Source organism: Microcebus murinus, chromosome 8 (assembly GCF_040939455.1).
Source record: "Microcebus murinus isolate Inina chromosome 8, M.murinus_Inina_mat1.0, whole genome shotgun sequence".
NCBI lineage: Eukaryota > Metazoa > Chordata > Mammalia > Primates > Cheirogaleidae > Microcebus > Microcebus murinus.
The window spans coordinates 59,771,225-59,798,585 of NC_134111.1; the positions used below are offsets into that span (position 1 = coordinate 59,771,225).

The window sequence follows — 27,361 nt, forward strand, 5'->3', positions numbered from 1 at the left end:
AAAATCTTAGCAAGATTTTTTATAGATATAGACAAGGTTATCCTAAAATGTATATGGAAAGGCAAGTAACAAGAATAGCTACAATTTTGAAAAATGAGAATAAAGTGTATCTGATTTCAAGAATTATTATATAGCTACAATAATCAAGACTGTTCAGTATTGGCAGAGAGACAGACACATAGATTAATGGAACAGAACAGAGAATCCAGAAATAGACCCACACAATTATGCTCAATTGATTTTTGACAAAGGTGCAAAAGCAATTCAGAGAAGAAAAGATGGCCTTTTTAACAAATGAGGCTGGAGCAATTAGACATCTGGACTTTCACAATCAACAACGATAAAAGAATTTCTACATAGTATCCTATCTTCGACAAAAATTAACTAAAAAATGGAGTGCAAACTTAAATGTAAAACTATAAAACTTTTAGGAAAAAAGAAACAGAAGAAAATTTTGGAATCTAGGGCCAGGCAAAAAATTCTTAGACTTGACACCAAACTCATGATTTCTAATAGCAAAAATTTATAAGTTGGACTTCATTAAAATGAAAAATTTTGTTCTAGGAAAAACCTTGTTAAGAAGATGAAAAGACAAGCCACAGAGTGGAAGAAAATATTTGCAAACTATATAGATGACAAAAATTAGCATTTTAGAATACATAAAAAAACCCTCAATAGTAAAAAAAATGAATCTAGTTAGAAAATGGACAAAAGACATGAAGAGGCATTTTACTAAAGAGGATATAAGGATGACAAATAGCACATGATAAGATGTTCAACATTATACCTCTTGGGGAAGTGTAAATTAAAACCACAATGAGATATCATACGTACTAGAACGGCTAAAAGAAAGACAGTGACAACACCAAATATTGACAAGGATGTAGAGGAAGTGGGTCACTTACATGTTGCTGGTGGGAATGTAAAATGTTATAGCTATTCTGTTGGCAGTTTATTTAAAAACTAAAACTACACATGTAGCTACCATATGACCCAGCAGCTATGCACCTGGGCATTTTCCCCAGAGAAATTATGATGTTTATTAATATAAAAACTTGTACATAAATGTTTATAGACACAGCCAAACTAAAAACAAACCAGATGGTCTTCAATGGGTGAATGGTTAACCAAATTGTGATACATTCATACCATGGAATATGACTCAACAATAAAAAGAACTACTGGCTATATGCATTAAGCTGAATGAATCTATACATAATTATGCTGAGTAAAAAAGTCAAGGCCAAAATAACACATACTGTGTGATTTCACTAATATAACATTCTTGAAATGACAACATTTTTTGTAGAGATGGAGGACAGATTAGTGGTTACCAGGGATTAAGGAGGTAGTGGCAGCAGAAAAAAAATGGGTGTGGTTTTAAAAGGGCAACATGAGAGATCCTTATGGAAATGAAAATGTCCTTTATCTTGATGTATGTTAACATTCAATATCCTGGTTGTGTCATTGTACTATAGTTTTGCAAGATGTTACCATTGGGGGAAACTAGGTAAAGGCCACATGAGATCTCTCTGTATTATTATTATTTTTTACAACTGCTTGTGAATCTATAAATATCTCAAAACAAAAATGTTTTTAAAAGTCTTAATAGAAAACCAAGTACCTGACTTCTGGGAGCTTACAGTCTAGTTGGGAGGGGAGATATGTATTATTTTTAAAAGTACGGAAGCATGTAACTCAAACTGTAACCTCGTCCACTTATGAGGGAAAGCTTTCCTGACTTTTGAGTGACATTTGCAATCAGTTCTGAAAGATAAGTAGGAGTTGACTAAGTGACAGCGAGTGGGTTATTGCAGATCTTCCAGAACTGAGGGAAGAACAGTTGTAAAGACCCAGGGCTGAGAAGGAGCACAGCACATTCAAGTGATGGAAAGAAGGGCTGGATTGGCTGCAGCAGTGAACCAGATAGGGCGAGATGGTGTCAGATAAGCCTGGACTGTTAGGCCAGGTCACGCAGGGCCATGTAGGCAGCTTTAGAGTTTTGGTCTTTTGGAGCAGTGAAAGAAATTGAAAAGTTTTAAGTAGGAGAAATACTTGCTCAGGATGTTATTTTTAGAAGCTCACTCAAGCTGCACTATGGGGAGTGGATTAGGGAGGGAAAGTAAGATGAAAAAGAAAGCTAGGTCCAGGTATTAGATGATGAAGCTGGGATTTGGTTGACGCAGTAAAAATGGAAAGAAGTGAATGCATTTAAATGGTATTTAGGAGGCAGAATTCACAGGACTTGGTATTGAATTGGTGTTGGAAAACAGAGGTTTTTAAGGCCATTCCAAGGTTTCGTGCTTTAGTAACTAGATAGCTTCTGGTGTCATTCTCTGAGATATTCATTTTTATCAGAGAGACCATAAGTTTGGCTTTTTTATTTGATTTTGCAGTGCCTTTGAGATATCCAAGTCAAGTGGCAATGTCAAATAGGTAATTGGATATTTAAATTTGTACCACAGAGAATAATCTGGGCTGGTGTTATGATATGAGAGTCATCCAGGCAATGGGCATGGATGACATCATATAAAGAAAGAGCTTAGAGTAATACCTATAAGATAAAGGCTCGGGGAACAATAACCTTTAATAGCTCAGCAGAGGGCAGGCGTGGTGGCTCATGCCTATAATCCTAGCACTCTGGGAGGCCAAGGCGGGAGGATCACTCAAGGTCAGGAGTTCAAGACCAGCCTGAGCAAGAACGAGACCCCGTCTCTACTAAAAATAGAAAGAAATTAATTGGCCAATTAAAAACACATAGAAAAAATTAGCCAGGCATGGTGGTGCATGCCTGTAATCCCAGCTACTTGGGAGGCTGAGGCAGAAGGATTACTTGAGCCCAGGAGTTTGAGGTTGCTGTAAGCTAGGCTGATGCTACAGCACTCTAGCCCGGGCAACAAAGTGAGACTGTCTCAAAAAAAAAAAGCTCAGTAGAGGAGAATGAGTCAAGAAAAGAGACTTAGCCATATGACCAGAGAGGTAGAAGGGAAACCAAGAGAGTATAGTATCAAAGAAACTAAATACAGCTTCAAAGAGAGTGTTCAACAGACCTTATGCTGAGAAGTTATATAAGACAAGGACTGGCCAGGGACAGTGGCTCACGCCTGTAATCCTAGCACTCTGGGAGGCTGAGGCAGATGGATTGCTCAAGGTCAGGAGTTTGAAACCAGCCTGAGCAAGAGTGAGACCTCCCCGTCTCTACTAAAAATAGAAACAAATTAATTGGCCAACTAAAAATATATATAGAAAAAATTAGCTGGGCATGGTGGTGCATGCCTGTAGTCCCAGCTACTCGGGAGGCTGAGGCAGAAGGATTGCTTGAGCCCAGGAGTTTGAGGTTGTTGTGAGCTAGGCCGGTGTCACAGCACTCTAGCCAGGGCAACAGAGTGAGACTCTGTCTCAAAAAAAAAAAAAAAAAAAAAAAGACAAGGACTGAAAATGTCTTGTGTTTAGCCTCATGGAGGTCATTGGTGACCCTGGAAAAAACTGTTTGGTGGATTAATGAGGGAAAGTCAAAATCTATGTAATATGCTGGATGACAGGTAAGACCATTAGGCTATAATTTAGTTATTGAGTACATATTATTTAAAATATTGGCCTGCTACAGTGGCTCACGGCTGTATTCCTAGCACTCTGGGAGGCCAAGGCAGGTGGATCCCTTGAGCTCAGGAGTTCGAGACCAGCCTGAGCAAGAGCGAGACCCTGTCTCTACCAAAAATAGAAAAAATTAGCCGGGCATGGTGGCGCATGCCTGTAGTCTCAGCTACTCAGAAGGCTGAGGCAGGAGGATCACTTGAGCTCAGGAGTTTGAGGTTGCTATGAGCTAGGCTGACGCCACAGCACTCTAGCAGGGGCAACAGAGTGAGACTCTGACTCCAAAAAAAAAAAAAAAAAAAAAATATATATATATATATATATATATATATATATAACCCTAACCCTAACATATATATGTATCACTGGGTGAATAAGTCAATGTATTACATATGAGGTAGGTCCAATTATCCCCACTATTCAAATAAAAATAACTACGTTAATACCACATAGCTATTAATTATTTAATGTCAAGATTTGTACCCGTCTTCAACAAAATGCTACTTTTCTAAACAAAGACATGATCAAGCAAGGAAAGATTCATTTTTCACATTATCTGAGACAGAATGTATGACTTTTGAACATCCTAGAATTTAGACTTGATATTTAAAAAACATTTAATTAGGATATATGTCAAATATACACAAAATTGTAGAGAATAGTATAAATATTATCAACATTTATTAACTCATGGCTTTTCTTGTTTAATGTATAGCCCCCCCATCAACCCTCCTCCCATCCTGTGCCCTCCCTACCTCAGAAGATTATTTCAAAGCAAATCTCAAACATAGCTTTCTAAAATCAACTGCATAACTGTTTATTTTGCCTGCTATAAAACATCCACTTTCAAATATCTTATCAAACCTATATGTCTGATAGTTCAAACAGAAGAACAAGCAATAAAATCACACCAGAAAGTCATGTAAATTTTAAAGCTACTTTTTCACTTCCAACAGGTGAAAGGAACTGTTTAATTGAACTAAGGACAACAGGTGAATCAGACAAACTGGTGTTTCTTTTGATGTTTGGCTGCCTTCTTTCTGCCATTTGTTCACTGTAATAAAATGATTAGAAAAGCCTCACAAATTTCTATATGTAATAGTTTATTTTTAAATTTCTAAAGACATGGCTTTGGTCATTATTATTTACAGATGTCAGATAATGCAAATAACAAATAATGGGTCTGTATTTTTCTGAAGATGATTTCTACATCTTTCGGAGATCACTTGGCTTTGGCCCTACAGAGTCATGGTTCCTCTATGTGCTTTATGTGACATCACAGTCTAAGTGAATGACAATGCATGCAACACCAGCTGCTGAAGGCTGAGATGATGACAACATGAGTGATAGGATGCTCTCTCCCCTTGCTCTCTTTCTGAAGACTACAAACTCCATCTTTTTTCTAAAGTCTTACTAAAGGTGGATATCTTTTTTCTTTGCTTCAATTTTTAAAAATTATTTGTTATTACTTTATAGAGTAGACTGAGAGTGGGCTTTTAAGAGCAACAGTTGATTTTATATTTTATATAAATACTGAATATTAATAAACATAAGTAGGTTGATGAATATTCAGGATCTATGATAGATATATAAGCAGTTTGGCTGTGAATATATCAAACTCATTGAAAATAAAGACATTTTGAGATTTTATATATTCCTGACTTTTTCAAAATTCATTTTGAGTTTAGATAAAAGTTGAAATATATATTGCCCAGAGCTAATTTTCAGGTTGAGCTCTCTGTAGCCCTAGGTACTCCACCCAAGTGTTTCAAGGGTCACCTGGAACTGTGATAGTCAGAGGACAGGTTGGGGCCAAGAACCCTGAGTTGGTGGATGGGGCATGTACTCTTTCTGTTTTTTGTTTTCCCAACCAGAGTCATTCTGTTGTATTTCTTAAGCATACTTTGTTTGAAGAAAGTATACTTTGTTTGAAGAAAGGGTTCTTTACCTAAGTTTGAAAATCAATGGTCTATAAAAACAGCACTTTGATTAAATCCTATGTCCTGGGAAGGGGACCTGGGGAACCATAAATTCAGAATAGAAATAGCGAATAGGTTCCACTTTATATGATATTTTGTTCAATAAGTTCAGAATACAAAGCAGGAAAGCAAGTATTGTAATTAGATACTTATTCATAATAATATCTTAATATATAGCATTAAGACAATTCACTCATGTACAGAGGAATATGGTCAAATGCAATATTTCCAAAGATTGGAGTATAACAAGAAATATAAAAAAGTAGAATTGTACATGTGTTTCTCATTCAAGATAATCCAAAGTTTGAAATCTTGTTTTCCAAAAAAAGGGGATAATTAGAATTATAAACAGATCTTAATTTTATGGTAATACGCACTTCTACCAGAATTTATGTGCAAAGTTATGATTTTAAAAATCTGCAAATGTGCAAAACTGCATCAAATAAGTTATGTCAGATAATTATACTTTGTTTAATGTTTATTTTTTTAAAGCTTGTCATTAGTTTGTTCATTCATTTATTTTTTCAACATATGTTAACTGAAAGTGATGGTAGTAGTATAAGAAAGAAAAAGTTTATGGTCCCTACCCTTAAGAAAATCCATCTAGTAGGGCTGAAAAGAAAACTTACAAAACAAGTATATTATTGCAAATGAGATACAGAGATAATGCACTGGGTATTCTAAAAGGGAATGATGATTAAGGGCTGGTATGACTGGGGCAGGTTTCATGGCAGAAAGGGGCTTTTACTTGAAGAACAAAACTTTGTAAAGTGAGGTGGAAAGGGAAGGGATACTATGTAGGGAGATTGCTGTAAGCAAGGAACACAATGTGAAGAGCTGTTCCACATGAGAGAATGATGGTTTGCAAAAAGGAATAATGGGAGAATTGATTGCAGCAAAAGGTTATGGTGAGAAGAGGAAGTGACTTTATTTTTGAAGCCAGGGCTCTCAACTACCCTATTGTGAAAGCAAGGTGATGATGTAGGTTGCCTTTAGGAGTGCCTATTGCAATCTCTATAATACAAATTCGGAGAAGGTGTTTGGACAGCTGGGTGACGTGTACCAAGAAGAAAGTTTTGGCTGCTGGTGTGTTAGGCTCAGTAGGAGAAACTGAAGGCAGGGAGATCTGAAGAGTTGATTGCAATTGTCTAGAAATTAAGGAGGCAGAAAGAATATCTGAATGTTTAATGGCAGACAAGGTGGATGCCAAAAAAGCAACGTGGACCAGACACTGTACTAAGCATAACTACCTTTCAAAGAAGGTATTGTTTCTATTTTACAAAAAATAAAATCTAGAAATTAAATACAAATCCAAGCTATACAGGTTTTAGTGGGAGAATTAGCTCTGAATTCAGGTCTAACTCCAAATTCTGCTGTCTAACACACCATGATTTTAATTTTGGGTTGCTAACAGACCAACAGAAAAAAGAACAACTGGAATGGGGCTAGCTTTAGGGGTAAGATGAGCTTGTTTTTGAGGTTTGATGTACAGGTAGGTTGTCTGGCAAGCATCTGAAAAAGTGGCATTTGGCTTTAGAGAGAGGTTGGACACACAGTACTGAAAATTATTTGCATAGATGTGATAACTGATAAGGACTCCAAGGAAAACAATTAAGAGTTGAAAAACAGAGAGAACAAAGTCTTGAGCAACAGTAACATTTTCAGGTTAGAAAAAAATGGGATTATTGAAAAGCCAGGGAAGGAGTAGAAAGTTATGAGGAGAAATAACAAGTGTAGTAACGTCAAAAACAAGGAAAACACTTGTACTTAGGAAAAGATTGTCAAAGCTGCTGAATACTGCAGATGTCCAGGAGACAGGTCTAATTTAAAAATTAGAAAAAAAAATAGTTGGAATCAGTAGTTTCAGAAGAGCATTTACATAGGAGTTACTGTGTTATGAATTAAAAATTGAGATGGTGAAGATAGGGAAACATCATTTACTGTAGTCTGTAGACCCTTCTTTTGATATCTTGAGAAAAAGAAATGTGTGAGAAATTAGCATGTGGTAGTTAGAAGGAGAATAGAGGTCTAGGGAAGGTTTCAAGACTGCTTATCTTTATAGCTCGGTAAGGAAAGAGCCAGTTGAAAGGGTAAAAGATTGAAATGAAGGTGAAGAAAGGGGAATAATTTTCTTTCTTAAAGGAAAAAAAGTTTTCAATTTAAAAAATACTGAAAATGGTAATAATGCTTGTAATCAACCACAGAAAATTATATAAAATAAGTTAAAGACTCTTCTTAAATCCTCCAGTTTACAAACCCCTTTCCTACTCCATCTCTCCTTTAATAGTTTGATGCAAATCTTTTTCAATTTTTTCCTTTATTTGAACAAGCATCTCTTTCTTTTTCTCTCTCTCTGCTTCTGTACCCAAATATACATTTTTCTTAAATAAAAATGAAATGCTATATATATGCATTATATATTTCTGTTTTCAAATTACTTTTTTCATTATATCTATCAGAGTTCTTTCTAGGTCAATACACATTTACACATATCAAATCCATCTTATTCATTTTAATAGATGCATCGTACTCTTTTGTTTGGCTAGATTATAATTTGTATAGAAATTTCTTCATTAGTAAACCTTTCTTGGTAGCTTAATTTTAAAAGGTGGATTGCTGTGTGTTGTGGGCTGAATAATAGTCCCCAAAGATATCCACACACTAAGCTCTGGAACTTGTGAATTTTACCTTATATGTAAAAAGTATTTCGCAGGTGTGATTATTAACTTAATCACCTCAACTGGATATTGAAATAGGAATATTATTTTGGATTACTTTAGTGAGCCCTAAATGTAATCACAGAGTCATGTGATGACAGAAGCTGAGGGAAGCAGTGCCAGACAGGCAGAAAATGCTACATGGCTGGCTTTGAAGTGGTAGGAAGATGGCACAAGATGAGGGATAGAAAGAAGCTAGAAAAAATCAAGGAAACAGATTCTCCCCTGGAGACGCCAGAAGAAATCAGTCCGGATGACATGTTAGTTTTAGCTCCATAAAACTCATTTTGGATTTTTGGCTTCCAAAAGTGTAAGACATAAATATGCGTTGTTTGAGGCTACCAAGTTTGTGGTAATTAGTATGTCCTTATCTGAACTTTATCTGCAAAGACCCTATTTCCAAATAAGGTCACATTTATAAATATGAGGGTTAGGATCTGAACATAACTTTTTGGGGGACACAAATGAATTCACACATTCATTTTTAAAAAGTCAATTCCATCTGTGAGTGTTTATAACATTCGATTTCTGAGAACCTACCATTTAATCCTGGCCTTGTTATTGCCTTATCCCAATGACAAAGTTCTTGCTGGATGTGAGATTTTAGGAAGTCCCATAAGAAATAGCTGAGCATATGTGGATATTTTGGGGATAATGAGCTTGGTGTGCACATCCCAGATTATACACATGTAGCACATTTTTTAATAGTTAATAAACTTTATTAGCAAAAATGTTGCTTAGCAAAACTAAGCAACATTTTTACACACACATTTATAGAATGTATATGATCTACTTATGAATATACCTTAAAAGTAGCAAAGTCTGGGGAGAGGAATGGCATAGGCAGGAGCACACGGTGGGTGGGTTCATAAGTGTTTATAATTGAGTTCCATTATTTATACATTTTCATTAGCCATACTCTTTTGTATGCAATATGTAATAAAACAGCATACTAGTTATGCTTTAATGTAAAATTGTACCTACATAACACCAGCTTAAAAAGAAATGGTATACAGATGGTTGACTATAGGCTTTGAGAAGAGAGGCATACTGAGCACAAAAACCAACACTGAAAAGAAATACCAACTGTTTCATTAAGTTAACACTTTTCCAGGTGTTAATCGTTAAAGCTGACAGCTGACAAAGCACCAGGTGAAACCAAACTAATTATGAAACAGTAAAATAATCTGTTTCTATGAAACTCAAGTATCAACAAGTCAGGAGGCTCACAGAGTGACGAAAAGCATTCCCAGAACCACAGCTTCCACACTGGTTCGCCACCTTCCCAGTGAAAATTCCTTTTCTTAAAGATTCCTAGTCTGAGCAAAGACACTTGCCCTATTCTAAAATGGCTCCGACGTCCTCAAGTTAAATACAGCGCATGTCCGGAAGTTACGCTACCCCCATAAGGTAGCGCGCGCTTACCCGTGGGGGAGTTTCCGCCATTTTTGAAAATTGGGAAGGTGCCTTGGATAAGTGTAGTTGCCGCCGCAATGGCAGCCTTTGCCGTGGAACCCCAGGTGCCCACGATGGGTGAGTGAAAAACTGTTCTCTTTGCTGCCACTGCCATCCACGCTGTCGGCCCGGAAGCGGGCAAGACTGAAAGGCAGTAGTCAGGGTCTTGCCTGCTGGTTTCAGTCGGGGAGGGGGATCCGGGGTCTCCCTAGTCGCCCCCGCGCTGCTCCAGGCGTCAACACCTTACCGCTGCCGAGGTGGGTGCGGGAAGCTGTGCGCCCTAGGAGGGAGAAGAAACGGCCGCCGAGCGGTGACCGAGCTGTGTTTGTGTCCCCGCACGCTGGCGGCACCAGACTGGCCCCTACCTGAGACTCCCCCCAACACCCGAGACGCGAAGCTTGGTTGCTGGGTTCCGGGATCCGTGGAAGCGTCTTAGGGAAGGAACTGATCAGTGTGCACGTGGGTGGGCGGTGCCCTGGAGTGTGTGGTTATACCCGCTGCTCCTTGGTCACCAATGCTTCCAGTTCCTGTTTTGACTCCTTTACTCTCCCGGGCCTTGCTAAGGGATTCTGTTATTAATGGAGGCTTGAATCGTGCGAAATTTGAGCAACCAGGTGATGGTAATCATTGAGATATTGGCTTTAATAGGAAGCTAGGCGTTTGCACAATTTTTCCCGCCTTTATCTGGGGGCAGTGACTCTTAAGTATTGTAGGAGATCTTTTAACCAGTCAAAATCTAATTTTTAAAGATTCACTCTCATTGTTTATTGGGGAGCCTTGTTGAAATATGTCGTCTTTGAAAAATATCTGCCATGTTGGTTTCCTTTTTTTTTTTTTTTTAATTTCCCTCTGTTGGGTTTTGTGCCTTGTGAGAACTGTCGAAAATTTTAGAACAGAAAATAAACCGTCTATTATTATAGAGACTTTACCTGAAAATTAGGTTATAACATTCTGAGTTTGGAAAAGAGACCAAGCGTGGTATATATTTTGTAGAATGAATTCTTTAGATTTTAAGGGCATGCTATGCTTGCCATGTTTGTGTAAAATAAGTTACTTACTTTTGAGAATAGAGTAACTTGAATTACTTTAGTGTGCCATAAAAAACTAAATGCATAATGTCAGTCAATGATGCAGGTACAGTGCTACATTAAAACTTACATACAGATGTCGGTCTAGGTATTTATTTTTCGTATGCTTTAGAGATCAGAAAGCTCATTTTCAGTTCCAAAGTTTTCTCTTCAACAAAAACATTTTAGAGTGCATGTTTATTGTGGTTACAAATGTGAATAAAACTATCCCTGTATATTGTCTGGCTGGAAATCTAATACGTGTTCAACTCCACGTATTGTAGATATTCCTGATAGTTACTAGTATATTAAAACTTCAACAAACTGTACTAGTTGAGTACTTATTTAGGAGTGTAAACTGTGAAATAGAATTTAGGACCTGCAGCATCCATTAGTTAATTTCTCTCTTTAAGTGACATTTTGCCCTGAGGGGTGGTTAGTGACAGTCCAGATTAAGAGCCCCTCAAGCCCTCCTAACTCTCTGGTGCTTTCTGCTGTGTCAGTTTATATCCAGATATATCAGAACTTTCCTTAACCTAATTCTTACTTTACTTGCCATGTACTTTTTTCTTCTGGGGGATGGAAGAGTGAAGGTAGTTTGTAGTGTTACCAAAAACTTTGCGTTTATTGCTGTGGTTTTCTAAATATCTGTTCGGAATATGCTTTTCTTTAGGCTTTTGGTTTGATTTTAGTTTTTGGTTTTGGAAAATATTTAGTGTCATGTAACATAGTAACTAGCACTTTATGAAATAATTACAATGTAATTACAGTTTTTCACACATTTCAGAATTACTTTGCTTTTTTCCTTTTTTTATATACTTGTGTTAATATGGAAGTCTATTATAATAGGAAATAAGAGGAAAAATAAGTAATTGATAGTTTTTGGATAACAGGAAACAAATTTTCAAGGCTATTTAGAAGAAGTTCAGTAATAATAAAAACCATATGTGTAACATATTAAACATTTGATCTTTGAGTGATCTTTGTCACCTAGTTGAAAAATTATTATTATTATTATTTTTTTTTTGAGACAGAGTCTCACTTTGTTGCCCAGGCTAGAGTGAGTGCCGTGGTGTCAGCCTGGCTCACAGCAACCTCAATCTCTGGGGCTCAGCGATCCTACTGCCTCAGCCTCCCGAGTAGCTGGGACTACAGGCATGCGCCACCATGCCCGGCTAATTTTTTGTATATATATTTTTAGTTGGTCAATTTATTTATTTCTATTTTTGGTAGAGACAGGGTCTCGCTCAGGCTGGTTTCGAACTCCTGACCTTGAGCAATCCGCCTGCCTCAGCCTCCCAAAGTGCTAGGATTACAGGCGTGAGCCACCACGCCCGGCCCTGAAAAATTATTTTTATAGGCAGAGATTGAAGATTCTACATTTACAGATTAATCATTCAGTTTTTGCTACTATAAAATACTGGTAGAATAATAATTTATTGAGCACTTACTGAATATCAGGTACTAGGTCAAGTGCTGTATTTGCTATAATTTTTTTTTTTACTTTTTGGGGGACAAAAGGGGGTGGGGTGGGAGATGGGAATGCCCACCTGCTCCCCCGAGTATTTGCTATAATTCTAATAAAAGCTCTGTGAGTGGATGCTGTACTTATGCTCATTTTGCTGAGAGAACTTGAACCCACATCTCAGACTCTATTGCTCATGTTTTCCTTACTGTGCTATTTTGTTCTGAAATTAGAATGATATGGCTTGCTTATCTTCATAAAGGGAATAATAATATCTACCCTGTGTGAAGATTGATTTTTGAATTGACAGCTGTGTGGTATTAGTTCTCTTTAAATTGATTTTATATTAGGGAGAATTTTATTGATTATTAACTTTAAAACTAATGATTTAAAAAAATGATCCACAAATTAAAATTTCCAACTCTCTTTAATGTGTTTCTGAGTTAGGATGGTAGTTATCACTGTTATTTCACAAGTGCTCTAATGTTTGCATGCTTATACTTTTATCACAAAAATGGTTCACTGTATTTACAAATGGGGAAGAAAAATGAGACATTTAGCAGTCTAAACCTATTGTGTCTGATTTGCTAAGACTTTGTGTAATTAGTGCATTCTGTCCTTGTTTTTGGTGGTTACATATTAATAGTAGAAACTGACCCAGAAATGGAAAGAAGTTCTGTTAGGGATTTTTAAAGATAATCTATTAAGTAAAAAATTTCAATTTAAAAATAAGTGTATTCCAACCATAGCTGTATTTAAAAAAGGAAACAAAGTGTTGATTTTTTTAAACTGATGAAATACTATAAACAAAAACAGCTATTAAAGATTAACATTGTGAGTACAAGGTAATTTACATTTTTCTAGAAATAGTTTTTATTGGCTTTAAAGTAATAAATTCAACTATAGTTCTATAATATGAGTTTTTATTAAATTCTCAATTGTGCTGGATTCTTACATCTTTTTGCTAGATACTATAACAGAAAGTTGTTAATTTTTTTTTTTTAATTCATTTAGGGTCTGAACCAATGATGCTGGGTTCACCAGCATCTCCAAAGCCAGGAGTTAATGCCCAGTTCTTACCTGGATTTTTAATGGGAGATTTACCAGCTCCAGTGACTCCACAACCTCGATCAATTAGTGGTCCTTCTGTAGGAGTAATGGAAATGAGATCACCTTTACTTGCAGGTAGGTGAATTGCTTAAAATAGTTTATAGTAATATCAACACACATATTATAATTTTAAGGAGTAGTGCAGGATTCACCCTCATCACACACTTATTTAAAAAAATTAATGCTTCTATTGTAAAGCAAAGCTTTTTTTTTTTTTTTTTTTTTTTTTGAGACAGAGTCTCACTTTGTTGCCCAGGCTAGAGTGAGTGCCATGGCGTCAGCCTAGCTTACAGTAACTTCAAACTCCTGGGCTCAACAATCCTGCTGCCTCAGCCTCCGAGTAGCTGGGACTACAGGCATGCACCACCATGCCTGGCTAATTTTTTCCATATATATATTAGTTGGCCAATTAATTTCTTTCTGTTTATAGTAGAGACAAGGTCTGGCTCTTGCTCAGGCTGATTTCGAACTCCTGACCTCTAGCGATCCCTCCCATAGTGCTAGGATTACGGGCATGAGCCACCACGCCCAGCGTAAAGCAAAGCTTTTAAGGCTCTTAGAATAGGCGTATAAGCTATTATAATTTTAAGAACCATTCATTAAAAAATTTGTCCTATATTTCATTTATTCTAAGATGCCTTTGTAAAATTCACCTTTTATTACCACTAGGAAAGAAAAACACTAAAATACGACACAATGCTATGATGCTATTTTTTGTAAAATATATATCCCTGTTTTGGAGATGTTAAAGTATGTGTATGAGTAAGGGGAGAGTGCCTCTTAGAATTAATGAAATATGCTTTAGCTTCAACTGAATTCATTTTGAATAATTCATCTGAAAATACAAGAATAGCAAATAGCCAGTCAAAGAAAGTGTAATTTGAAAATTTGTAGATAAGAATGCTATTTCTAGACATAGCAAATTAAGATTCTCACATATAGTGTGATTAGTAAAAGAACTTTGCAAACTAGGGCGAGGGTTTTTCTTTTTTTTTTTTTTTTTTTTTTTGACACAACATGTCAACACAAAGTATTTAACTTAAAAGCATCCTGTATTTCTTACAGGACTCCTTTACCTAAAATAAAAGAAATATTTTAAAAGATAACTACTTCTTATATTTGAAGTAATTCACTTAACATTGTTTTCTGGACAGACTTTTAAAATTCAAATGTATTATTTTATTATTGTAGCTACCATATATTGAGCATTTATGAGCCAGGCAGTATATTAATCATATTTTGTATATGTTATTTCATTTTTTTTATCAACCTTAAAGGGTAGGTAGTAGTGTCCTCATTCTCCAAAAGAGGAAACTAAGCCTAAATGCAGTAAGTAATTTGCTGAAGCTCTCTTATTAGTAAGTGACAGAGCACTTTAAAGCCCAGGTCAGACTCATTCTATAGCCTCTGCTGTAAATAGCCTATGCTATACTATCCTGTTCAGGGTCAGACATTAGTCTTACAGAGGGCCTGGGCTGTATCACTATTTGGCATTGTAGGTTCTTCAAGTTATAAAGATATCTTTATGTCACAGAGGTTGGTCCTCGTTCTATGTCTTTATTATGTACTTAAATATATTTCTAATATGGGAAACAGGAATGCCATCTATTTAATCTTGACAGTTAAATTCCACAATAGGGAATTATATTTATTTAGGTATCCACAGACTGGAGCTAATACCTACTTTTCAGTGAGAAGTGGGATCAAGTTTTGTATTAAGCATTTTGTAGAGAAAGCAAAAGTTACATGTGTTTCCTAAAAACTAAAATCTCTATTAACTACTTATTTTGAAAACTCTTATTCAAAGTGCAGTCTGTAGATCAGCAGCATAGGCATCACCTGGGAGCTTGTTAGACCTGCATAATCTCATGCTTCACCCCACACCTTCTGAATCAGTCTGAATTTTAACAAGATCCCCAGGTGACTCTTCAGCATATTAAAGTTTGAAAAGAACTAGAAGATAGGAGTTTAAATCAATATTTCAAAAATGTTAATTAAAAATCTTACCAGAAAGATGGAAGATGCCTTTGTTTTCTGACCTGTCTGTATTTTTTTGTACATTGTAGGTGGGTCACCACCACAACCAGTTGTGCCAGCTCATAAAGATAAAAGTGGAGCTCCCCCAGTTAGAAGTATATACGATGACATTTCTAGCCCAGGACTTGGATCAACACCTTTATCTTCAAGAAGACAGGTGGTATATATACGCTCATCTGCAGTGTATAACTTCATGTTTTTATGTGGCTATATAGTGAGCGTCAATAATTAGAAATATTTCCCTGAGGTCTGTTTTAGTGTAACTGTGTTGCACAGAATATGCATTAAACACATTTATCATAGAATCCACTTAAATTGTATTTATCTTGAAATTCACTTAAAAATGTAGAACCCCAGATTGTTTTCTCATAGAGGTAATTCTGTGGTTTTTATATGTATGCTTTATCCCACCCATCCCTGCTCTCACCCTACCTAACATATATGTAGAATATGATTATGGTTTAAGTCACTCCAATTGTTTAAGGAGTTTAATATTTATAAATTTGTGAAAGAACAAATGAAGATTCAGGTTTTATCCAAATGTAGGGTTTTATCCAGATGTAGGGCACTTGGTAATGCTTTGGGACCTTTGTTTTATGAATGGGTTTATTACTATAAGACCAATATCTTTTTAGAGGCTTTTAGTATGCCTCTGGTGTAGGTGTTCTGATGGTGATGGTTTGGTTGGTATAGGTGTTCTTATGGTGTTGTTTTTAGTCATAGGTTATATTTAAGGTAGACAGTCTCTATTTTGATGGGGCCGACAGCCAAAAGAAGAAAAGTGTCTAATACTTAAGAAATACTTACTGTATGCAGGCCCTGATCTTACAATTTCTAATGTATTATTTAATCTTTACAGTGAATCTGAGGTAGCTATTAGAAGCTTCATTTTATTATTGATGAAACTAGGACACAGAAAGGTTAAGTAATTTGTCAAGGGTAAGGCAGCTAGTCTGTAGCAGAGCCAGGCTTCAAATCCAGGCAGTCTTGAATCTAGGGCCAGTATTTGTAATAGCTGTACTGTGTTAACACTATGGTAACTCTTGATTGTCAGTTGAAAGGTAGTATGGACTTTTAAGTAGGATGTTTAGTAGCTTTTTAGACGCAAGTGTTCTTTCCTATTACTATATATGTGCTCAGTAGGACATATAAACAAAGTTAAATTGATATCAGTTAAATTGATAAATTGTTTATATAAAGATAATTCTACCGTCTGATTCGGATATGTTTTATGCCTTTCCCTAAATCAAATTTAGTAAAGTTGTTTGAGAGTTTAATATTAGAAAGCATCTTTCAGTGAATTTTGACTGTAGGCTTGATATGTCTGGCATATTAGGCCTCCTTGTCAAGCAAAGCAAAATTCATGCATGTATTAAACAGATTACCTTTTATTCCCAATACTTGTAGACCTGCTCTCCTATCCAACAGTAGCCACTAGCTAAGTGTGGCAATTGATATTTGAAATGTGTCTATTGATAGTTGAAATGTGGCTAGTCCTAATTGAGATGTACTTTAAGTGTAAAATATACACTGGATTTTGAAGACTTAGAATATGAAGTATTTCATTAATTTCCATATTGATTACATATTGAAATTATATTTTGGATGTCTTAGGCTAAATAAATGAAGCTAAATTTCACCTGTTTGTACTTTTTAATGTGCCTAATAGAAAATTTAAAATTATGTGTATGGCATGTGTTATATTCCTAATGGAGAAATGTCCTGAACTGGGTTGGTTTTATAAAGATTGATGAATAAATCTGATGTTTAGTTTGGCATGAGAACTACTGGCTTCTAAATTTATGCTAGTTTTCACTATTTCTGTGATAATACAGAAACAGGTAGATGACAGTTATTTCTATATTCAAAATGTTTAAAAGCTTCATGGGTCATAATTTATAGAAAATGTTTTTGACTTGAAAGTTGGTAAAAATATTATTCCTAGATTAGAGCTCAAATTAGTTATGCTCCTTGAGACTTTGCTCAACCTCTAATTGTGAAAGAAGTTGGCATTAAGCATTGAACAATGAATTTGTATCTTTCCTAACATTCTCTCAACATTTAGTTCTGTTTGCTAGACTTTAGATTTCCTTAGTTTAATCAGAATCTGTTTTTAAAAATCTATATATTCTAGAAAGAGTTTATTCTAACTTTTTAAAACACTCTTCTCATTTCTTGATTGGATATTGTCTTTGTTTATAGAAGGGTTTTTAATTACTTTAATCTTTAATTTTCTCGTATTTAAAGGGACTAGTATTGATAATTTTCCAGCTTTGGTATTTTCTACTGGTAGTGGTAGGGGTATGCTGTCTTTTATTGTGTAGACTGATTTGAATCTATAGTATTTAATGATTCATGTCTATTTAAAAATAAAATTCTATTGCTTTTCTGTTTTTCTGTGTGAACTTGGTGAACACCATTTTGTCTGTTATTACAAATATCGGACATTAGGAACTAGAAACAAATAGCTATCATGTTACTTTCTATAAAAAAGTATTTTGAAAACTGTGTAGCTTTTATTTTAAACAAATATGCTAAAGAGTGTGGCATGTTTTAAGTTAATACTGCTCAACTTAGATTACCTTTCAACCCTGAGCTAGAGGCATCTCTAGCACCTAATAGAAATTCAGTTATCTATTGAACAAAGCCTTTCAGTACTTACCGTATTTATATTATGGTTATGCATTTTTATCTTACCACTTTTTTCTGTTTTTGTGTAGCCAAACATTTCAGTAATGCAGAGTCCTCTTGTTGGAATTACGACAACTACTCCCGGAACAGGTAAGCAACACCAAAGACTTGTCTCTATTCTTTGAATGAAGGTAATATATGACCTTTGTTGATAATTGCCACAATTTTTTCTTTTATATTTCAAACTTGGACATTTTCTCAAGTGTCCATAACTTCAGGAAGGAAATACTTTGTATATTGATTCTTTTATGAATGTATAGGCATGATAGGATATTCTACTCAAAATTTTAAGAATTTAAAAAAAATTATATACTTAGATATTTGAAGTGTCTCCTGAATTATTAAAAATTGTGTAATTTAAAACTGTTGTAGTTGGAGAGTAAAGGAATACTGAAGAGAATGAATAATAAAGGTGTTTTGAGACATATTAATGCATAGCTATAAATCTAAATGCTGTTGAATACAAGCAACTGCTGATTATATATGTTTTTTTCTTCAAGAGTAATGACATTTTTATCACCATCAACATTATCCTTACCTCAGTTCTTCATATGTATTCATAAATTTATTATCCCATCAAATGTTTATTCAACAGATATTTGAGCCACCTAACCACATACCAGGCTCTGAGAAATAGTGAACAAAATAAATAATCTCTGCCTTTCTAAAGCTTACATTTATTTGCAGAATTTACATATATAAACAAAATAGGTAAATTACAAAGTTTGTTAAAACTTAATGCATTTTGTGGAGGAAAAAAATTAAACAGCAAAGGAGAGTTGGGGGTAGAGGCTTATAGTTTTAAGTAGGATAATGTATGAATTATTGCTGCCATAACAAGTTACCGCAAACTTTAAAAGTGGCTTAAACAGTACAAATATATTATCTTACAAGCTCTGGAGGTCAGAAGTTTGAAATGAGTTTCAATAAGCTAAAATTAGAACATTGGTAGGGTTGTGTTAATTTATGGAGTTTCTGGGGGATACTCTTGCCTTTCTATTTCTACAGGCTGCTCACGTTTCTTGGCTCGTGGTGCCCTTCCTCTGTTTTCAAAGCCGGCAGTTTTCCATCTCTCTGACCATTCTTCTGTGGTCACAATTCCCTCTCTCTCTCTTTTAAGGACCCTTGTTAAATATATTGGGTGCTTCTTTGATAATCCAGCACAATCTCCCTATTTTCGGTCAGCTGATGAGCAGCCTTAATTCCATCTGCAACCTGATTTCCCCTTTGCCATGTGAAGGAACATATTCACAGGTTCCAGAGATTAGGTCATGGACATCTTTTTGGTATCATTTCACCTATCACAGGTACTTAGGGGAAAATTAACATTTGCTTAAAAACCCGAACTGAGGGAGGCAGGGGAAAGTGTTCTAGACAGAAGGAACAGCAAGTACAAAGACCTTGAAGTAGGAGTATGTCTGGTGTGTTTGAGGAAGAATAAGAGGCCAGTGTGATGGAAATGGAATCAGTGATGGGGAGAATAGTAGAAAATGTGGTCAGAGGTAATCAGGGACGGTGTATGACAGGGTCTTGTAAATCACTGTAACAATTGGTATCTACCTAGAAAAATTAGAAAACAATTAGAATGAGATTGCTCTTGTGATGAGAATAGTTTGGGGACAAGGGGTTTGGGTAGAAACAGACCTGTTAGAAGGCCACCAGTAATCCAGGTGAGAGGTGGTGACATAAAAAGAAGGCAGGAAAGGAGGAGATGAAGAGAACAATATCAAAAAAGATGGAGCATAAGAAACAATAGCAAGACAATAGATTTAAACTTAACCAAATCAACAATTACATAGAAGGTAGAAATTGTCAGAATGGATAACTAACAAAAGCAGTATCCAACTACAAGTTGGTTCTTTTGATCCACCAAGTCTAGGTTTCTTCAAGCAGTCTGTGAGCCCTCATTGGCAGTGTCCTTAAAGTCTAAATTTCTTCTAATAATTTGTTCAAGGCAATTTAGGCCTTTTTATCATGTTCCTTAGAATTCTTCCAGCTTCTGCCCACTGCCTGATTCTAAAGTCACTTCCCTGTCTTTAAGTGTTTAACAGTAGCACCTGACTTGTGGCCCCAAAATCTGTATTTTCTATTGCTGCCAATGACAAATTACCACAAACTTTGTGGCTTAAGACAACAAATATATTTCATGGTTTTTATAGGTCAAATGTCTGGGTACAGCTTAGTTCTTTGCTTAGAGCTCAGGTGTCAGCAGGGCTGTGTTTCTTTCAGGAGTCTCTGGGGATGAATGTGCTTCTCTGCTCATTCAGGTTGTTGGCAGAATTCAGTTTCATGTGGATGTGAGAAGGAATGAGGTTCCTGTTTCCTTGCAGGTTGTCACCTTGAGGTTTTTCTCAGCTTTTAGAGGCTACCCTCATTCCTTGGCTCTTTGCTTCCTTTTTTCCACCTTCAAATATAGCAATGGCAGATCAAGACCTTTTTTATGCCTTGTATCTCTCTGACTTGACTTTTCTGCATTCTGCTGCTGCTAAAGGCTCATTCGATTATATTGGCCCCATAGGGATAATCTAGGGTAAGTCCTTATTTTAAGGTCAGCTGGTTACTAACCTTAATTTCATCTGCAAAGTTCCTTCATGGCAATACCCAGATTAGTGTTTGAGTCAATTACCAGTTAAACCAGGGGACAGACATCGTTAGAAGTCTGTCTAACTTGTGTGTCATGGTCAAAAATCTAGTATGCCATTCTTTTCAGCTACATAGGTGAGCTGGAGTGTCCTGTGATTTTAACAACTATAACCTGGTCAAATTCTTACAACAAGTAGGTAGATGACAATGCTATGTTACACAGATAGTGACTATTTAGTTGTTTGAGTCAGTAAATGATCCCAAGGATATTGAAAATGCAAAAACACATATGTTAAGTAATATATTTTATGTTTTAGAGGCTCTTAGTTGACTGAAAAGCATATATTTTCTTATTGTGGTCAAGTGGAAAAGCACAGGATTAAAGTTGATGATATATCCTTTTGTTAACTTATTTTTTTCTAATATAGTAACTTCTGCGAGGTTTTATAGTTGTAGAAATGATATATGAAAATACAAAAACTATGATAGGCAAAATATACCTATCATGAATTGGCCACTGGGAGACACTGCTGCTTCTACTTTGAGCTTAAAGAATTTACATATAGAAAGCCTTAACGGGGCATAAGTGCAAATATTTTTGAAAAGATGTGATGAATGTGGAGAACTATCATGCATGGCCAGTAATAAGGGAGAGAAAAAGGGAGCTGGCAAGAAAATTGAGGGGAAAACCTAGACTTTTCACTTAGAGCAAGTTTTTTTTTTTTTTTTTTTTTTTGCTTCTCTATTTAGTGTTAAGTGAAGAGTTTTTTTTCTTTTTTAATATATAATTTGTAAATTTTAGCTGAGATTGGCAACATTTATAAAGAGATGTCATGGGATATATGACATGAGTGCTATTTTATGCTTAGTTTTTTTTTTATCTCTTTGTAGAGAATTTAGAGATATGCTTAGGTTTTTTGTGTCCAGTAAGGAGGGTTTTTTTTTTTTTCTTTAATGTTAAGGTATCTTGTAGAATCTGATTTCTGGTGCAGGAAAATCTTGGTTATAAGACAAAGGAAATCTGGATGGAAGAATATCAGAAACTCTTTCAACCATGGTATATTATTGCCTCTGGTAAAGAAATCTGAATATCTTTGCTCTTTCTTTCTTCATCCTCATCCTTCAATTTTCTGCTGCTGCTGTTTAAAATTTCCTCTGGTTTTTATCCTCATTTTATTTTTTAATTTTTTCTTGAAGTTCTTTCTCTTGTAATATCAGCTCTATTACCAAATGGTAAGCCATTTATTAATGAACTAAAATCCTTATTTGTGTTAGCATATTGTTAACAGATTAAGTGTGATACTAAGTGATATGCTATAGCACCATGGTCCCCAACCTCTGGACCTCAGACTGGTACGGGTCTGTGGCCTATTAGGAACCCGGCTGCACAGTAGGAGGTGAATGGCGGGCAACTGATGGAAGCTTCCTCTGTATTTATAGCCACTCCCCATTGCTGCATCACCACCTGAGCTCTACCTCCTATTACACAGCGGAGGCATTAGATTCTCATAGGAACTCGAACTCTATTGTAAACTGCATACAATGGATCTAGGTTGCGCTCCTTATGAGAATCTAATGCCTGATGATCTGAGGTGCTGCTAGGGCAGTGATGCTAGCATTGGGGAGTGGCTGCAGACACAAATTATCATTAACAGAGAGGTTAACAATGTAATAATAATAGAAATAAAGTATGCAATAACTGTAACGTGCTTGAATCATCCTGAAACCATTCTCCCCCTGCATACTGCTATGCCCTCCTGCCCCCCCTTCTGTGGAAAAATTGTCTTCCATGAAACCGGTCCCTGGTGCCAAAAAGTTGGAGACTGGTGCTATAGCACATTTGGGCTGCTTTTGTTGATGTGAGGACCTCAGAGTTCTGATAATATTCCCAGAAGGGGAGAAAAAGGACTCTTCTTTTTCTGATCTGGGTTAGCTTCTCCTTATATGAGCTCCCATTAAAGCTATCTGTGCTTGGCTCTTATCTTTTTCCATAACTAGATTATGAACTCCTTTAGGACAGAGTTTTTTTCCTATATATTCAGTGTTTACCAATTATAGAGCTGGGTCCAAAGAACCTCAGTAAATATTTTTTGGCTGATTATGTTGCTGGATATAAGTTGTAGTGAGTTGAATGATGGCCCCCAAAACAATATGTACACATTCAAATCCCTGAAACCTGTGACTGGCCCTATATGGCCTCCAAAATAGGATTAAGTTAAGGACCTTCAGAGGAGACTCAAAAAGGTAGAGAGTTAAGGAGGTGAGGGAGGGGGTGTGATCCAGGATTACCTGGATGATCCCTAAATCTAATTGTAAGTATCCTTATAAAGAGAGGAAGAAAGAAATTTGACACAAAAGAGGCAGAGAAACATACAGAAGAGAAGTGATGTGATTAGAGGCAGAGAACCAGGCTAGGGAAAATGCAGCCTCATGGCCACATGTAGCCTTCCAGATCCCCAAGTGTGGCCCCTTGACTGAATCCAAACTTTACAGGACAAATCCCTTTATTAAAAGGATATGTTGTATAAAATTTGGATTCAGTCAAAGACTACACTCAAGGATCCAGAAGGCCACATGTGGCCCCAAGGCCACAGGTTCTGTTGTTGCTGAAGCATGCAAGCAGTCACCAGAAGGTGGAGGAGGCAAGCAGTAGGTTCTTCCCTAGAGTCTTCAGCATGCATGTGACCTTGCCAACAATTTGATCTTGGACTTCAGGCCTCCAGAACTGTGAGAGAATAAATTTCTGTTTTAAGCCATCTGGTTTATGGTAATTTGTTACAGCAGCCACAGGAAATGAATATATGTGTATAGTATTTTGAGGCAATGACATCCCAGCATGAATATCTAATACCAAGTAAGAGGATTGGAATATTTGTATTCAATTTGGCAGGGCATAGTTTTTCTTTAATAACACTAAGTAAACACTAACCTTATTCTAGATGTATTAGTTTATTATTGCTGCTGAACCATATTATCACAAATTAGTGACTTAAAACAGCTCAGATTTATTATGTTACAGTTCTGGAGGTAAGAATTCTGAAATAGATCTTAATGTGCTAAAATGTAGGCTTTGGCAGAACTGCATTTCTCCTGGAGACTGTAGGGGAAAAATCTCCCCTGCCCCTCCCTTTTCTAGCTTCTACTGGCTGCCCACATTTGGGTAGGCTTATGACTTCCTACCATCTTCAGAGCCAGCCATGGCAAGTGATTCTTTCTTTTTTTTTTTTTGACACAGTCTTACTCTGTTGCCCAGGCTAGAGTGAGTGCCCTGGCGTCAGCCTAGCTTGCAGCAACCTCAAACTCCTGGGCTCAAGTGATCCTCCTGCCTTAGCTTCCTGAGTAGCTGCGACTACAGGCATGCGCCACCATGCTTGGCTAATTTTTTCTATATATTTTTAGTTGTCCGGCTAATTTCTTTCTATTTTTAGTAGAGACGGGGTCTCGCTCTTGCTCAGGCTGGTTTCGAACTCCTGACTTTGAGCGATCCACCTGCCTTGGCCTCCCAATGTGTGTGAGCCACCGTGCCCGGCCTGCAAGTGATTCTTTCCTACATTGCTCTTTTCCCTCTTCCTTCCCATTTCCCATATAATTCTCATAATTATATTGGGCCCATATGGATAATCTGAGATAATCCTATTTTTAACTAGTCACCAAACATTTAATCTCATGTCAAACTAGCCATGGTACCTACCACTGAGTGGTCTCCAGTTATGGTGGGGGTAATATTTTATGTTTTAGTCAAAATAATTTAGTTTTAAGAAATCAAATAGCACTTAAATACTTATAATGAATTGCAGCAGCTTAGCTTTATTATGAACTACCCAGTCCAGATCCTAGAGCCATTCTTTTTAAAATTTACTTCCATATATCTAAATGAGATGCTGTACTAGTTTTCTGTTGTCACTGTAACAAATGTAGTGGCTTAAAACAACCTTAAAATTTATTCTCTTACAGTTCTGGAAGTCAGGAGTCCAAAATCAATCAATCAGTGGGCTAAAGTCAGCGTACTAGTAGGATTGGTTCCTTCTGGAGGCTCTAGAGAAAATATTTCCTTATTTTTTTCAGCTTCTAGCTGTATTCTTGTTCATACCTCCTTCCTCCATCTTTAAAGCATATCATTCCAATCTCTGCTTACATCATCATTATCACCTTCTCTCTGAGATAAAATCTCCCTTTGTGTCCCTTTTGTTAGGATAGTTGTGGTTACATTTAGAGCCCACCTGAATAATTCTGGATAATCTCCCCATCTCAAGATCCATAATCACATCCGTGAGGTCCCTTTTACCACATAAGGTCACATTCACAGGTTTCAGGGATTAGGACATGGTCATCTTGGAGCGTTGTTGTTTAGCCAATCAACTACGTATGATTATATTGCTAATTCTTGGTTTTCAGTTTTGCTATGTTTTTCTTAAAGTAATTAAAGATATTCTATCTTATTTTCCCCTAACATTATCTGAATTTAATTATATCTAACTTTATTCTTTTGTCATTGTTTATATTATGACTATGTAAAAACTATTCAGTGCTGAACCAATTAGTATACTTTATCCTTTAGATAAAACTCTTGCTTTTCCAGTAGTTTTGATAATTCTTATGTTTTCCCTTAGTCTAAATCTAACTTTCTATGTGCCATTTGTTCACTTTACTTTAACCAAACATTCTTTTGCTATGATAGATATCTTTTTGAGAATACTCAGGTTCAAACACATTTTTCTGGCCAGACGCAGTTTCTCATGCCTGTAATCCTAGCACTCTGGGAGGCCGAGGCGGGAGGATCGCTCAAGGTCAGGAGTTCGAAACCAGCCTGAGCAAGAGCGAGACACTGTCTCTACTAGAAATAGAAAGAAATTAGTGGGACAACTAAAAATATATAGGAAAAAAACTAGCTGAGCACGGTGGCGCATGCCTGTAGTCCCAGCTACTCAGAAGACTGAGGCAGAAGGATAGCTTAAGCCCAGGAGTTTGAGGTTGCTGTGAGCTAGGCTGACACCATGGCACTGTAGCCCAAGCCATAGACTGAGACTCTGTCTCAAAAAAAAAAACAAAACCCCACACATTTTTCTTTGTTTTAAATTGAGAATTTCTTTCTTTAGCCATTCTCTTGACTGTTTTCTGTTTTAACATGGTGTACATCTGCCATCCTAGGATTTGTCTTAGCAAGTTTCTAGAGTTGAGCTCTTTTTCCTAGATAGCATGTTGTCATCTTTATGTCCTAATTTTGGTGAAGAATAATTCCAGTAGTGTCTCGACCCGACCCGCGGGACCTTTTGTTACTCGCGGGGGGCGAGGGGGACCGTGCCTGAAAGAGATGGGCGAGAGAAAGGAATGAGACCAAGCAAATGGTTGTCAAGGTCTACTTTACTTAGATTTTTTGCTGGTTTTATAATTATACAGAAATAAGGAAGTATGAATAGAAAAATAGAGTGGGGGGATGATGAGGCTTGGGTTTGGGTCCATTAGCCCCAATTAGCATTTTATCACATCGAAGCTGTTTGTAACTGATCACTCAGCCTCAACCTTCGGGGGTTGGGAACAATTGCAGGTAGCACACCCTGGAGCAAGCACGTCATGGAATGCATTCTTCTGGGAGCTATAGCTGGAGGGTTGGGTGCTTATTTTCGTCCTGGGAATTTTCCAGGGCGAGGCCCGTGCATAGGACAAGTTGTTGGGGTGTTGAGGGTCTTAGTCTCTAACACAGTAGCTTTCTAAGAAAGCTTGCATGGGCAGTGAAATTAAGACCTCATGTTGGAAATGCATATTTCTGTCTTCACACTTAATTTATAGTTTGGCTGGGTATAGTATTTTATTTTATTTTATTTATTTATTTTTATTTTATTTATTTATTTTTTTTTTGAGACAGAGTCTCGCTTTGTTGCCCAGATTAGATTGAGTGCCGTGGCGTCAGCCTAGCTCACAGCAACCTCAAACTGCTGGGCTCAAGTGATCCTTCTGCCTCAGCCTTCCGAGTAGCTGGGACTACAGGCATGCGCCACCATGCCCAGCTAATTTTTTCTATATATATTAGTTGGCCAATTAATTTCTTTCTATTGTAAGGGCCTGGTTGCAGCCCAAAGCTGCTGGCTCACTTGTGCGAGCCCGGATAACAGAAAATTGGCCCAGGGGAGGAGTAATCGGCTTCTGGAAACTGCTAGCTTGGGGCCCAAAGGTAGAGCTATCGGCTAAACTTCGCTTGCTTGCAGCTAGATGCATAGGTACGGTGCCAGATAAGGGAGAAAGCCCCCTTTGCCGCCAGCGGGCTACCAGTCCACCAATCATTTTAAAGACTAACACGCACAATCAGCTTGTGCAGCGCAGGTGTTCAAGAGGGAGGGGGTATAAAAGGGGAGCCCCAGCTTTGGTCAGGGTCCTTGCCTGTAAGAGCGGCCACTGCGCTGGCACTCTAGGGCCTGGACCCTGGCTAGCCAGAAAATAAAGCTCCTCTTGAGTGATTGCATCCTTGGTGTCTTTGTTCGTCTGCCTGGCGGGGTGCAGGAAGCCGGTCCCTAACACTATTTATAGTAGAGACGGAGTCTCACTCTTGCTCAGGCTGGTTTCGAACTCCTGACCTCAAGCAATCCACCCATAGTGGTAGGGTTACAGGCATGAGCCACCGCGCCTGGCCTGGGTATAGTATTTTAGTTTGGAATTTTAGAGGCATCA

The 27,361-nt window shown here is 36.9% G+C and overlaps 1 protein-coding gene across 3 annotated transcripts in view; it reads left to right on the plus strand.

Moving 5' to 3' along the window:
• The first annotated feature begins 4,887 nt into the window (after window positions 1-4,887).
• The window catches only part of NUP35 (nucleoporin 35), a 38,103-nt gene continuing 15,629 nt past the window's right edge, over window positions 4,888-27,361 (plus strand). Inside the window, exons 1-4 of one of the 3 annotated variants that reach the window (XM_012788452.3) lie at window positions 4,888-5,013; window positions 13,292-13,462; window positions 15,454-15,581; window positions 18,145-18,205. In XM_012788452.3, the coding sequence (XP_012643906.1) occupies window positions 13,303-13,462; window positions 15,454-15,581; window positions 18,145-18,205 (349 nt within the window). In that variant the 5' untranslated portion in view covers window positions 4,888-5,013; window positions 13,292-13,302. Of the gene's footprint in view, window positions 5,014-9,706; window positions 9,824-13,291; window positions 13,463-15,453; window positions 15,582-18,144; window positions 18,206-27,361 lie in introns of those variants that run through there. The other 2 variants (XR_012920587.1, XM_012788447.3) reach the window with 2 other exon arrangements.